We start from the raw sequence: 13,706 nt of genomic DNA, 5'->3' as shown, positions 1-13,706 counted from the left end.
CCTGATTAACTCACAGGATGGTTATGAAGGTTGAATAAAATGATGTTTGAGAGGGTAGTTTGAAAAATAGAAAAGTGTGATACAAAATTGTAGTTATCTTCAGCATCATTTCATCATCATCATGAGAAGAGTTTTTGCTATTGGTACACAAGGTCGGCTGATGCCAGTGTTTAATTAAATACACATTTATTAGATACTTACAGTGTGTGAGTTGTTGAAAAATTAAAACAATCACTGACTCCACTCAAGGAGTTTAACATTCTAATGGCTATTCTAATATAAATGGCATCCTCAGGGGCAAGGAAGGAAAAGAGAAAGAAGGAAAAAAAAGGAAAAAAGAAAAAAAGACTCTAGTCATTGTTCTCTCATTTTAAAGAGACTCTTTTTTCCCACAATGCACAAGTGCAAAGCTGAAGGGAATTAGGAAGTATCCTTACTATAACATGGTTTATCCATTTGATTATTGTCTCAGAAAGAAGAAACCCAAAGAACTGGCAATATCTGTAAGTCTCTAGAAACTGAATATGACTCAAACAATCTATCTTTTACATGGAAGAAGTTGTTCAAACTTGACCCCTCTGGAGTACAAGGTTCTTTCCTAAGACTTGAGAACTAAGATGAGACACTCCACTTACATGGGTGGATTTTATAGTTCATGAATTCTGGTTGCTTTTTTTTTTTTGATGAAGAAACCTTGACTAGTTCATCCTATATAACAAGGGTTTAATAATTGCTCATTGACTGACAGACAGGGTGGACTAAGCCAGATTTAAACATATCCCAGGGGGTGGCTAGGTGGCGCTTTGGATAGAACACTGGCCCTGGAGTCAGAAGTAGCTGAATTCAAATGTGACCTCAGACACTTAATAATTACCTAGCTTTGTGGCCTTGGGCAAGCCACTTAAGCCCATTTGCCTTGAAAAAACCTAAAACAAACAAACAAAAAGCCTATCCCAGAAGAAGTGTGAAGTTCAAAAAAGTCTGACATTTAAATCTTTCAAAATCTATTACCATTCTCTATCTTTTATTATTTTCCTCTAGATACTCTAAGCTTCCATTGATTTGTGCTGCTTCTCTCCCCAATTTATGATTCAAAGTTTTCAAAATAGACTTTGAATTAAGGAGAGACTTATCTATCTATGTACATCTGAATAGAATCCATTCCCATCCCCCCTAAAACAAAGGATCATGAAATTGTAGATTTAGAACTAGAAGACATCTTAAAGACTAACATGTCCAACTCCATTTTTTAAAATTGCTTTTGTTTTTTTGTTTTTACAGGGCAATAGGGTTAAGTGACTTACTCAAGGTCACACAGCTAGGTAATTATTAAGTGTCTGAGGTTGGATTTGAACTGAGGTCCTCCTAAATCAGGGGTCAGTGTGCTATCCACTGAGCCACCTAGCTGTCCCTCAACTCCATTTGACAAATGAGAAAACTGAGTCTAAGACAGGTTGAATAGTTGGCCCAGTGATCTGTTCAACCTCTGCTTGAAAACTCCTTCAACTCTGAGACAACGCAGTCAACTTCTGAACAGATTCTAGTTGTTAGGACAGTTTTCCAACATCAAGCTTAAATTTATTTCTTTGCAACTTTTTTTTTTTTGCTAGGCAATGGGGTTAAGTGGCTTGCCCAAGATCACACATCTAGGTAATTATTAAGTGTCTGAGGCTGAATTTGAACTCAGGTCCTCCTGACTCCAGGGCCAGTGCTCTCTCTATCCATTGAGCCACCTAGCTGCCCCTTCTTTGCAATTTCTACCCCTTGTTCATGCTTTTGCTTTCCTACTATGATGCATTTTTTTGCCTTGTTCTTTGTGCTAAAAATGCCTCTTTTAAATTTTAAATTTCAATCAAACCAATTGAGTTAGGATTTACTGAATGGGTAGGTATAGGGAAGGGTATTTCCATCAAAAGCCATGAAGCTTTTCTTGATCTCCCTATGCTCAATAACCTTTACCCCTTTTACCTCGCATAGAATTTTGTTTTTTTCACTTTAATAATGAATTTATCAGATATTCTTTTGTATATCTGTGTGTGTGTGTATGTGTGTGTTTATTTTCTACTAGGTTATAAGTCCCATAAGGAGAGACTAAACTTAATAGCTTTCCCAGAGTTTAGAAAAAATGTTCTGAACATATTAGAATCTGAAAAAAGTGTTGGTTGAATTGATGAATATTTCCACTCAGATGACTAGGTATGGTGCTAGCCCCAACTATTTTATTAACTCACTGAATGCTCTCTAACTAAACCTCTCTACCCTTCACTTTTTACATTGTAAAGTTAACTTTCATGGAAAACTAATAACATCTCTGATGACCTTACTGTGGCAAATTTCCTAAGGGTGGGGTCTGTTGCAGTTCTCTTTTCTCCTCAGAAGCTGACATAGTAGTTTCCTTGAATGAGAGGGCCACTATCAAAAGAGCAACAATTCTGTCATTTATAGTCTTGGAAAGTTGTGTAGAACACTAAGAGTTTAAGTGACTTGCCCAGGGTCACATAGTCAGTCTGTGTAAGAGACAAAGCTTGGATCCAGGTCTTCCTGACTTCAGAGTCACTTTTCTAGTCAGCTCTCTACGCTTGTCTTAAGAATTCTATGATTGTCTACATTCATCAACATGTCTTGCACTAGGATACTTTAAACACAAGTTTAAAAATATAAAAGAATATGTTTAGAAAAACCTTGAGGAGTATATGAAATCCCCACATGTGCAAGGAAACTATATTATTCTGGGGTTTTTTTGTATGGGTAAAGTTCAGTGCCACAAAATTCTATGGGTGGAAGGTGACTTTCCTAGAGAAAGAGACTTAAAAGTAAGTCAAATTATGGGAAATAATGAACTTCCCATGTCCTTTTCTTCCATTCCTTCTACTTGTTCTAGATGGCCTTTTGTTGTGGGTTTATTTCTTACCCAGTTTGTCATCTTCTCCCTTCTCTCCAGGAGTTTTTGCTGTAAGACTTCCCCAAGGCCCCCAGGGGCACCGAACTGCTCCACAATCACCTTAGTCTTCTTGTACTGCCCCTCAGGAACCAGATGTTTCATACACCGGAGGTACATGGCCAGGGTCTTCTGGAGTGGTGGCACTGGGAGTTTGGGCAGCACCTGAGCATGGGCAGAGAGCAATGTTAGCAATGGCACAGATCAAGAAGGTTTGGGCTGGGAGCCCAACCTCTGAGGTATGGACTAGGAGAACATAGGGCTTCATCTTTTGAGGATAAGAGACTACTTTCTCTCTCTACCTGTATCTTGTTTCTTCTGCTACTTCCTATCCCTACACACACTGGAGACTGTGACCTCTTCAAAGTTTGGCTTAAGCATTCCTTCATACTCCTCTTCAGGTCCCATTTTTGTTCTCCATGTAGGTATCACCTCAACATTCACAAATACCAGAAACTTCTTCCCTCATTTTTACAGAGCCTGTTATTCACCTTCACTGGAATCCCCAGTGACTCCACCACTTCCTGTTTTCTCAGTCTATAATCCCTGTTTTGGCTTCAACTCCCTTCATAATCCTGACACAATGATTAGCTATTTCAAAGCTATACTTTCTGTGACTCTTGCTTTCCTCTCTCTCTGACTTACTAAGTCCCTTACTTTAACTCTAGCCATCCCAAGAATACTTTGTATTTCTTTTGTGAATACTTATTTTATATACATATATATTCATTTGCATACATATGTTTTCTTCTGTTAGAATGTAAGCTCCTTGAAGACAGGAATTATTTCAACTTTGTTTTTGTATTCTCACCACCTGGCACAATGTCTGGCACAAATTAGGTATGTAATAAATATTTACTGATTGGTGGATCCGTCTTATCCACTTTGACCCCTGATGGAAAGAGCTCACATAAGCCACAAAGTTGTGCTGATGTAGTTTGCCAAAAAAAAATTGCTCACTAATTCCAAATGAACTTTCACCAATATATGACAACCTTTATTATCTATGATATTTCCCATGGTAACAACTGCCAAAATTCTACACTTTTCTCAATCCTCCAATTCCATCCTTCTTTCTTTCTAGATGACATCAAAAGAACTGAAAATTAAAAACTGAGTTGCTCTAACATGAGCTACATTAGATCTTCTCACTAACTCAAAAGGTGTGTTTTCAAATCCTCTCTTCCTCTAGTCTCAGAGAATGAAATTGTTCTCTTTGAGAAAAACTAAACTTTCTATCCACAACTATGATCACCTTCTGTCTTCTCTAATACCTCATTTCATCCACCATCTCTTTTGCCTCTTATCTTAAACACATTTTACTCTATTTCTTTCTTCCCCGCATCTTGAAAAAAGAACACTTTCCCTTTACTCTACTATATAAAGCTAAATTTCCAGAAAGAGTAGGATATACATCTTTTCTTTATTTTCTATTTACTCTTTAATCCCACAAAAACTAGCTTCTGCCCTCACAAAATTTAATCTTTCTTCAAGATCACTCATGATTCCTTTTTGCCACATCTGATGATTCTTCCTTAGCCCCCATTTTCCATCACCTTTCTGCAGAAGTTGCTATTGTCAACCACAGAAATTTCTAGATCCTCATCTGGTTTCTTTGACATGCCATTTTTCTGATTCTTATCCAACCTTATTGTCTGTTCTATGTTGGATTCTGTGGTTAGTTCTCTTTCCTTCTCCCATCCATTAAGCATGAACAACCCCAAAGGCTGAATGAATGTTCTTGACATTCCTCTTTACTTCCTCTTTACTGTTTTCTTTGGCAATTTTGTCTACTACTGTGACTTCATTTATTTCCACTATGTGAATGGTTTCTTGACTGACTATATCTATGAACGATTATATATGCTCTCTTTTGAACTTTAGTCCCATGTTTCTAATTATATGCTGAACATTTCCACCTTTATAGACTATTATTACCTCAAGTTCCACACTTGTCTAAAACAAAAACTCATCCATTTTCCTTGAAATTTTACCCCTTTTCCTAACTTCCTTTTTTTTCTCTTGGCTCTACCAGTTTCCTATTAATCCAGGCTAGATGGATTCATGTGTACATCTTGCCTTTCTTTCATCTCTTACATCTATCTAGTTGTCAAGTCTTCTTTTTCCTACCAAAGAAATATTTCCCAAATCTATCTTCTCCTTTCTGCTTCTACTGTATCAATTTATTTAAGACCATCAATACTTCCTATCTGGTCTATTGTAATAGCCTTATAACTAGTCTTCTTCCTCTAATCTTTCATTCCTCCATACTATCCTTCATAGAGTGATGTCAAAATAAATTTCCTAATCATGTCATTTCCCTACTCAAAAACCTCCAATGGTACACCATTATCTCATATATAAAATACATCCTTTGCTGAACACTTAAGATTCTTCACAATTTAGCTTGAAAAAAACATTATTTTAATTTCATTTTATTCTTTCTTTATAATCTATACATTCTAGCCACGTTGGGTTATTATGCTCCTTGATGTGTCTTATCTCATTCTGTGTACTTTCAATTGTTCTAAAACATGCCTTGAAGAGACTCTTTCCTCAATATTCCATGGAAATCCTTTTCTTCTTTCAAGATCTATGCCACCAACATTACTTTTTTTCATGATCTTCCCAGCAAGAGGTGATTAGGCAAGACAAAACCTTCTTGGAACTCAGGTTCTTCATCAATTAATTAATAAACAAGCATTTATTAAGTGCTTGTTATATGCCAGAAACTGTTCTAAGTGCTGGAGATAGAAAGACAAAAGGTAAAACAGTCTATGATCTCAAGGAGCTTATAGTTCAATGGGGGAGATAATATACACATATACATTTGCAAATATACATATGTGTATATTTATATGTATATATATTTATTAGATTCATGCAAAGCAGATAAATAGTTGTTGGGGATGGCACAATCTGGGAACTGGAAGGACTTTGTGTAAAAGGTGATAATTGGAGCAGAACTTTAAAGGCATAAGGGATTCTAAGAGATGGAGGTAAGGAGGGTCAGAATCCCCAACTTGAAAGATAGTCAAAGCAAAGGGACAGAGCTAGGAAATGGATTGTTGTGTATAAGAAAACCAAAAAAGTCAATTTGACAAGATAATATAGTACAAGAAAGGGAAGAAGATATAAAGTCAGAAAAGTAAGTTGGGGGACAGGTTAAGAGGAATTGAAGAGTTTGTTTTTTGTCCCAGACGTAAGTTACTAGAGTTTGTTCATTAGGGGGGTTGTGACATGGGCACACAGGTATCTGGGGATACCTGAAATCCTCATGACTCTCCTGATATTTTCATAATTAAACTAAGATGTTTTATTTTCAGTACAATAAATGTCAATCTAGCATAAATGAAAGTTCTTTTGGGAGATCCTCAATCATTTTTATGAGTTCAAAGGAATGTTCTGTTAAAACAGTCTGAGAACCACTGCTTTATGAAAATCACTTTGAAAGATACAATGGATTAGAGAAGGAAGAAACTAGTTAAGGGGACCAATGAAGGCTGTTGAATTAGTTCAGGCAAGAAATGATAAAGACCTGAACTAGAGTATGTGAGTCTGAAGAAGGGGACAGCTATGAGAAATGTTGAGAGAATAGAAATAATAAAATTTGGGAGACACTAATGCATTGTTGGTAGAATTGTGAACTGATCCAAACATTCTTGAGATCAATTTGAATCGGTATTCAAAGAGCTATAAAGCTGTGCATAGTTTTGATCTAGCAATACCACTACCAATTACTATTTCAGGATGAGTTTTTCAAGGTTCCCCCCCGCCCCGCCTTTGGTCTGTGTTTTCTTTAAAAAATGACTAATATGAAATATGTTTTGCATGATTCCAAATGTATAACTTATTTAAAATTGTCTGCTGTGTCAGGGAGGGGAGGGTGAGAGAGGGAGAGAATTTGGAATTCAAACTTTTAAAAAAATGTTAATTGTTGTAACATACAATAGAGAAAAATAAAATACTATTAAAAAAGGAAATGTTTAGATTTGACAACTGATGGGATTTGTGGAATGAGAGAGAATTAGGAGTTTAGGATGATATTGAGATTATAAGCCTAGATGAATGTCAGAATACTTATGATTTGATAGCAACAGAGAGTTCAAAAGAGGAGTGGTTTTTTTGGGAAAAGATAATGAGTTCTGTTTTAAGCATGTTGATTTTGAGAAGCCTATAAGACATTCAACTTGATTGTATAATAGGTAGTTGATTTGGGGCTGGAGCTCAGGAAAGACTAGGACTGGATATATTTTTTTAATTTTTAGTTTCATGTTGTAGCCAGTTAGGAGTCTATTTCCTAACTTTTTTCTTTTATTTTTGCTCTGTATATGTCTTAATTGCATTCTCTGTAAGCTTAATTGCTTGCAACATAATTGCTATATATGTCCCTCTATTTAACTGCCTTTATTTCTCCCTCCTCTTCCTATAAGTTCTTTTTCTTTTCCTTCCTTGTCTTTTGCTCCCTTTCCCCTTGTCTTTCCCTTAAAAGGATATAACATGAAATTGAAAATTGGAAAAAATCCTTGAACTTAATTTTATTTTGTTAAAAATTTTAAAACATGTGAAATGAAGATTGCATAGATCACTGAAAAAAAAACCTCTCAACCCTAAAGTAAGCTTTTTTATTTGTATGTGTCCCTCAGTAGATTCCCCATTTCTTAGAATTATTGACTCTTAAAAAGCAAAGATTCCTCACCATTGCCATGGAACCAAATGAGCTGTTTTACAAAAAACATACTGTGTTCTGCAGCAAAAGGAATTTGTGATCTCACTGATATGAAGGAGACGGATTTCCAGATAGTGACTAAGCATTTACCCTTAGTAGTATGTCCTTTTGTCAGTCAGTGGAAAAACTAACTGGAATCAAATCTTTCATCTACTTTTGAAAACTGGAAACTGGAGATAAAAAAAAATCTCCAGTTATTCTCTAGCATAAGGAAGCATAAGTTGCAACCTTTGAACTTGTAGCAACAAGATACCTTAACATTCCCATTTATATTTCAACCTCATTTACCTAATCCTGTCTCTACCAACCAATACCAAACCAACCTTAAATTCACCCACCTTTGCCCAACTAAAGGGCAATAAATGTCCTTGAAAGCAAGGGAGAGGAAGCAAGGAGTTCTTGGGGGATAGTGACTTAGGAACAGCAACAGTGACTTTGGGTGGCACCCTACCAAGTGGACTCCAATTCTGAATCTTTGGGCTGAATCTTCCCAATGAGAAAAATTAAATGAGACTCATAAATGAGACAGGAATGAAGTAACAAGGTTGGATGTACTCTGGTCTGCTTATTCTCTTGAATACCTAGAGGAGGAATATTGTGATGATGTATAGATCAGAAGTATGGTTTAGTAAAAAGAGCATCAAATTTAGAGTCAGAAGATCTAGGTTTCAATCCCATGTAACCTGGGGGCAAGTTACTTCACCACTAAGGACCCCAGTTTCTTCACCTGTGAAATGGTATGTTGATGATTTCCAAGGTTCCTTCAAATTGTAATGTTCAAATCCTAGAGTATATCCTACCAGTAGGTATATGCTAGTATATGAAGCATAAAAAAGCCTGTCTCCTCTTCCCCATGGAAGCAGAGTACAGTTTACCCAGTGAGTGGGGGGAAAAATGGGGAGCCTATAGAAATGAATTTTCTCTGACCTGGGAGCAGAGCCCCTTCATTTAGGAGGAAAGAGATGTGAACTGCAAAGAATCTTTTTGTGAGCAAATAAATTAGGACAGGTTCAAAGTTTATTGGCTCCAAAGAAATTTATGATTGGGCATATAATCATAGAATTTGATAATTTAAAGGGGTTATTCTGCTAGGTTTTAGAGGAGAGTCCTAGTGTCTATATTTAGAAAGATATAGATTCTGGGTCCATTATATAAAAAAAAAAACCTTAACAAATAGAGCCATCCCCAAAAGAGGATTTAAAACTAGAAGGCACTTTAGCTATCCTATGTGATCATAGATTTAGAGCTGGAAGAAATCTGAGAGATCATCTAATTCAACCTCATTTTATAAGTGAGTAAACTGAGGCCCAGAGACATGAAATAATGGGCTCTTCATCATACAAAAAGTGACAGGGATCATATCTAAATGCATCTCTCTGGTCCTAGATTCAGTGCTTTGCTCTATTCTACTGCTGCCTCATGGAATAGACTACTTCATAAGGCAGTGAATTCCCTAAAGTCAGATGCCGATTATCATCCAGTGGAATGTTGGGTTGGTTGTTTTTTGGTTTGTTGTTGTTGTTGTTGTTGTTGTTTTTAGGTTTTTGCAAGGCAAACGGGGTTAAGTGGCTTGCCCAAGGCCACACAGCTAGGTAATTATTAAGTGTCTGAGACCGGATTTGAACCCAGGTACTCGTGACTCCAGGGCCCACTGTGCCACCCAGCTGCCCCTACTATTTCCAATTTGCAAGAGTCTAGGGAAACCTTGCAATCCACTGGTTGGTTGATCAAACATTTGGATATTCTGGTACCTTCTGGGAATCTTGTCCATTCTGGGGAGTCAATTGCTAAATACTTAGAATATGGTGACATTATCTTATGTAAACTGTTAGCCGGTATATAAGCATGTTCCTGGAAGAATTCTCAGAGTTGAAATCTGGCACTTATGTCTGCAGTGGGGTATGGTAAGACACGTAAAAACCAGTATCTTGATATACTGATATCCACACTTCTATGAAATGACTCCCTTTGTCATCAAGGAGAAGAGAGGTTAATTACAGAACAAGAGGAAAATGAGCTCATCTTTCTGGTCCTACAGTGCAAACAATCTAAGGTTCTGTAATTTTTTTTGTCCTTTGAGTACCCTATATAGAGTCCCTGAATAATGAGGGGACATTATTTTGTACTCTGGATAGGTATTCAAAAGCAAGGGAAGCAGGATCCTAGATGGTTAGAATGAACTTACTGGAAGGGGACTTAGATAATTTTAAGTTCAATATAGATAAGGTAACTGAGTCACATAGTGACTTATCCAAGACAATGTCAAAGCAGAGACTGGAAATATGGTCTGCTATTCTCAGGAATTTTGAAAAATGCTTTGAAGGTAGTATTGGGAGAGGGAGTGTGGGGTAGGAGTGATATGTAGGAAGCCATGTTTATGGAAGATTTATCTTGTGAATGGTAAACTATCAGTCTACACATCTCTTGTTGATGGACTTAAAATACAGAATGAGACACATATTTTTGAACTTGGTAAATGTGAAGTTTTGTTTTGCTGGATTATGCATATTTGCCATGAGAATTTTATATTTCTTGTTTTAAAAAATATTTCATAGGGACAGGAAGAAGGAAAGATAAATATATTTCTTTTTACAAAACCTTTTGACTGTGGGGAAGGGTGGATTGGAGAGGACAGAAAATTGATGTGTGGAACTATGTATTGTGTGGTTTTACAAATATTTATATAGATATATATGTATATAAATCTACTTATATCTATTTACATAGATACATATCTATCTGTTCCAAATAGAGGCATTGTCTAGTGACAAGTGGAGAGGGAGAGAGGAAAACAATTTAACAAAAATTTACAAAGTACCAAAATGTTACACAAAGTACACAAAAAGTATACATACACATTTGACCCAAGCTAAAGAGACCAAAGAAAGGACAAAAAAATTTTAATGGGGAGCTGTCATTCTTTTGAGGAATGGCAAAACAATGCTATGTAAATTTGTAATATCACTGTGCCATTAGAAATGATGAAATGGGCAATTTTGGAGAAAGCTAGGAAGTTCTTTATGCTCTAATACAAAACTACAGAGTAGTTTTAAATACAGAGTAGAATTAAAAGAACAATTTATACAAAAATAACAAAATTATAGAGGAAAAGCAACTTTGAAAGATTTTAGAATTAGAATAGAATAGCAAACCATAAGACAAGAAGTCTAAAGATGAAACAGAATCAAAACTAACCAGAGTCAAGACTAAAGATAAAAATATGTGAGAGTCCTACAATTTGGGACATTGCCAATGTGGGAAATGGCTTTTTTAGACTATGCATTTGTATATTGAGGGTTTTCTTTTTGTTGCTATTGTTCAATGGTGGGATGAAGAAGGAAGAACAAATTTTAAATGCATATAAAATATATAAATATATATACTTTTTTAAAAAAGAAAAAAGAATTCATAGAATGAGATTGGTACTGCCCACATACTTAAGACAGTCCCCCTTATGAAGGCCTGGCTGAAAGTGTAGGAAATGAAATTGCATCATCAGGTCTCAGATTCAAGACTCTTCTTCTTCTGCTGTGCTGGATTTGGAGATAGTTTGGGGCAATAGAGCGGGTTAAATAGTCTGAGCTTTCTTGACTCTCAGAGAAAGAGATATCCTTCAAGCAAGAAGATAGAGACCAGCAAGGAAAATCTAGGGCTTCCATATAGCTTCATGACTCTGCCCTCTAGATACTTCCCCTTAGCTTTATGCATAATTTCATAATTATAGTTGAGTGAACAGACCATGATACCTCTTTGGAATCAGGATTATGGCTTCTGTGAAATACTCCCATATCTTTCCATTTCTAACTCCATAATAGCTGAACCCTTTTTATGAGAGGAGGATACAATCAAATTGGAAGCTTCTTACTTCTCTACACCCCCAAGAAATGAATACTGTTTTGAATAAGAGATGAAGAACTCCATGGGAAATGATTTCTGGGAAATCTGGAGTCCTTATTTCAAGACAGCCCACAAGTCATTCAGAGCTTGGTACTCTTCTACTTTGATCAAGTGAGTTAGGTATATAATCACTTACAGCCTCCTCTTTGCTGCTGGCATCCTTTTCAGTTATTTTGTGGAATTTTTTCTCCAGAACAGGCATCTTTGAGCTTTAGCTGCTCCCCTTCTGGCTTGAGTTCAGCAGTCAGTGCTTGTTGGGGATACTCACCCAATGCTAGGGAACAAAAGAGATTGGGAGAAGTCAGTATTCATTTGCAAATCAGACCTGACAATACCCTCAAAGTCTTGAGTCCCCTTACTCCCTTCTCTTCAATCTTAAGTCTAACCTAACTGTTCCTCCATAAACACTATGAGGAAAGTGGGAACAGGAATTTTTTTCTGCATTAGAAAGGGAGAAAGTAAAGCTAAGATATGTTGTGGTTTCCTTGGGTACTTACAGAAGATATGGATGAACATAGAACCCATACTGGGTTGCTATTCCAAGGACCTCATTGCCCTTCTAAAATGATGTGGGGGACTGTATCTTAGATAGAAATATTTGTGTGCCCTGAGTTTACCTAATATAATGTAGGGGAGGAGACCTGGTTTCTGGTCTAGGGTTGCCTCTAATTTTGTCTTGATTTTGCTGAGACTCAATCTTGATGGGAATTTGGAGGTTGGATTAGATGAGCTCTTATGGACCATTTAGCTCTGAAATTCTATGAGTCCAGAGCAATAACTTGGGAACCACCCAGCTTTGTCACTAATTAGCTGTATGATTTGGGATAAATCACTATGTCTTTCTGGAACTCCTTATTTGCATAAAAGAGGTGGCATCTAAAGAAAACAGATGAACTAAAAGTATAGACAAAATAATAATGAAATTAAAATGCGCAAAAGATAAAAGGTACATAGAAACAAACAAAACGCCATTGCTTTGAACATAATCTTGGTATATTCATTAACATAAATGTATGTGTTTTGTGCTTGTATTTTCACATATGATTTCATTTAAAAATTTTGTTTGTTTATATGAAGGTTGTTTTTTTGTTGAGGTTCTTTATTTTACAGTTTTAAGATAACTTTCCAATGAGAAAGTTGAACCAAAATATCTAAGCTTGCTTTAAATTCTAATAATCCCTAACTCTATAGCTTGGGATCCAAGAAACTTAAATTTCAGTTCTTATCTTTTCACTAATTGTTATATATCTTTGGGGAGATTATTTTGCCTCTCTTGAGTTAGATTTTTATGGGAGAGGAAGACCAGATTGTCTTAAAGGTACTTTCCATATATGGATATTAGTATATTCCATGGATGTATATTAGTATATATGTATGGAATTATATGATGACTATCCTATTTATCTTTGAATTACCAAATCAAATGAATCTCTATTATCCTTGCTCTTTATCCTGGGGCTCTGTAGGGGGAGTTATGGATATCTGTGAATGGGCATAGGTCATAGAATCTTAGATTTGGAGCTAGGAGAGCCCTTAGAAGTCAAACAAGCCAAACATCTATATTTTACAGATGAAGAAACTGAGGCACATAGAGGTTAGATGACTTGTCCTAGGTCATAGTTTTAGTAAGTGTTTTAGGTTGGATTTGGACCCAGATCCAGTGCTTTATTCTCTCTACCTTAGTTTTTTTTCCTTCTCTCCAGACTGCCACTAATGTTCATTGTCTTATTGAATCCTGGCCCTCTCTATCCCCTTTAAGTTTCTTACTCTTTTGACTTGGGATAAATATTTCTTAAAAGAGGCCTCATTGGTGAATTCAATCTCCCAAGTAGCTACAACTGACTGGTAAACTCTGTCTAAAGACAGACCGGACTCTGATCTTGGACAGCAGCCAGGGAGAGGGACAGAAAGGGGGCAGAAAGGAGATGGGGAGGGGACAGAGCCTGTGGCAGTCAAACCTAAATCAGGAGCTTCATGAGATTAAGTGGAGAATGCATTATTCTTGATAGATAAAGTGATATATGTTCAAGTGTGTCTAAAGGAGGAGGAAAGTCTTGGCCAGAAGCCTTAGAAATGAATGCAAAATAACATTCAGAGACAAAGGTAGCTTTGGAAAAAATAATTTTCTTCTTGTTCAAAAAT

At 36.3% G+C, this 13,706-nt stretch overlaps 1 protein-coding gene across 1 annotated transcript in view; it reads right to left on the bottom strand.

The window, feature by feature from the left end:
* The window catches only part of CHAT (choline O-acetyltransferase), a 93,248-nt gene extending 81,482 nt beyond the window's left edge, over nucleotides 1-11,766 (bottom strand). The window contains exons 1-2 of the mRNA XM_074231873.1: nucleotides 11,701-11,766; nucleotides 2,912-3,103 (exon numbers count right to left, since the gene is read on the bottom strand). Coding sequence (XP_074087974.1) covers nucleotides 2,912-3,103; nucleotides 11,701-11,766 — 258 coding nt within the window. The remainder of the gene's footprint in view (nucleotides 1-2,911; nucleotides 3,104-11,700) is intronic.
* Nucleotides 11,767-13,706: the final 1,940 nt, after the last annotated feature.

This window comes from Macrotis lagotis, chromosome 4 (genome assembly GCF_037893015.1).
Source record: "Macrotis lagotis isolate mMagLag1 chromosome 4, bilby.v1.9.chrom.fasta, whole genome shotgun sequence".
NCBI classification, from domain to species: Eukaryota; Metazoa; Chordata; class Mammalia; order Peramelemorphia; family Peramelidae; genus Macrotis; species Macrotis lagotis.
This window is presented reverse-complemented; position numbering and strand designations above follow the sequence as displayed.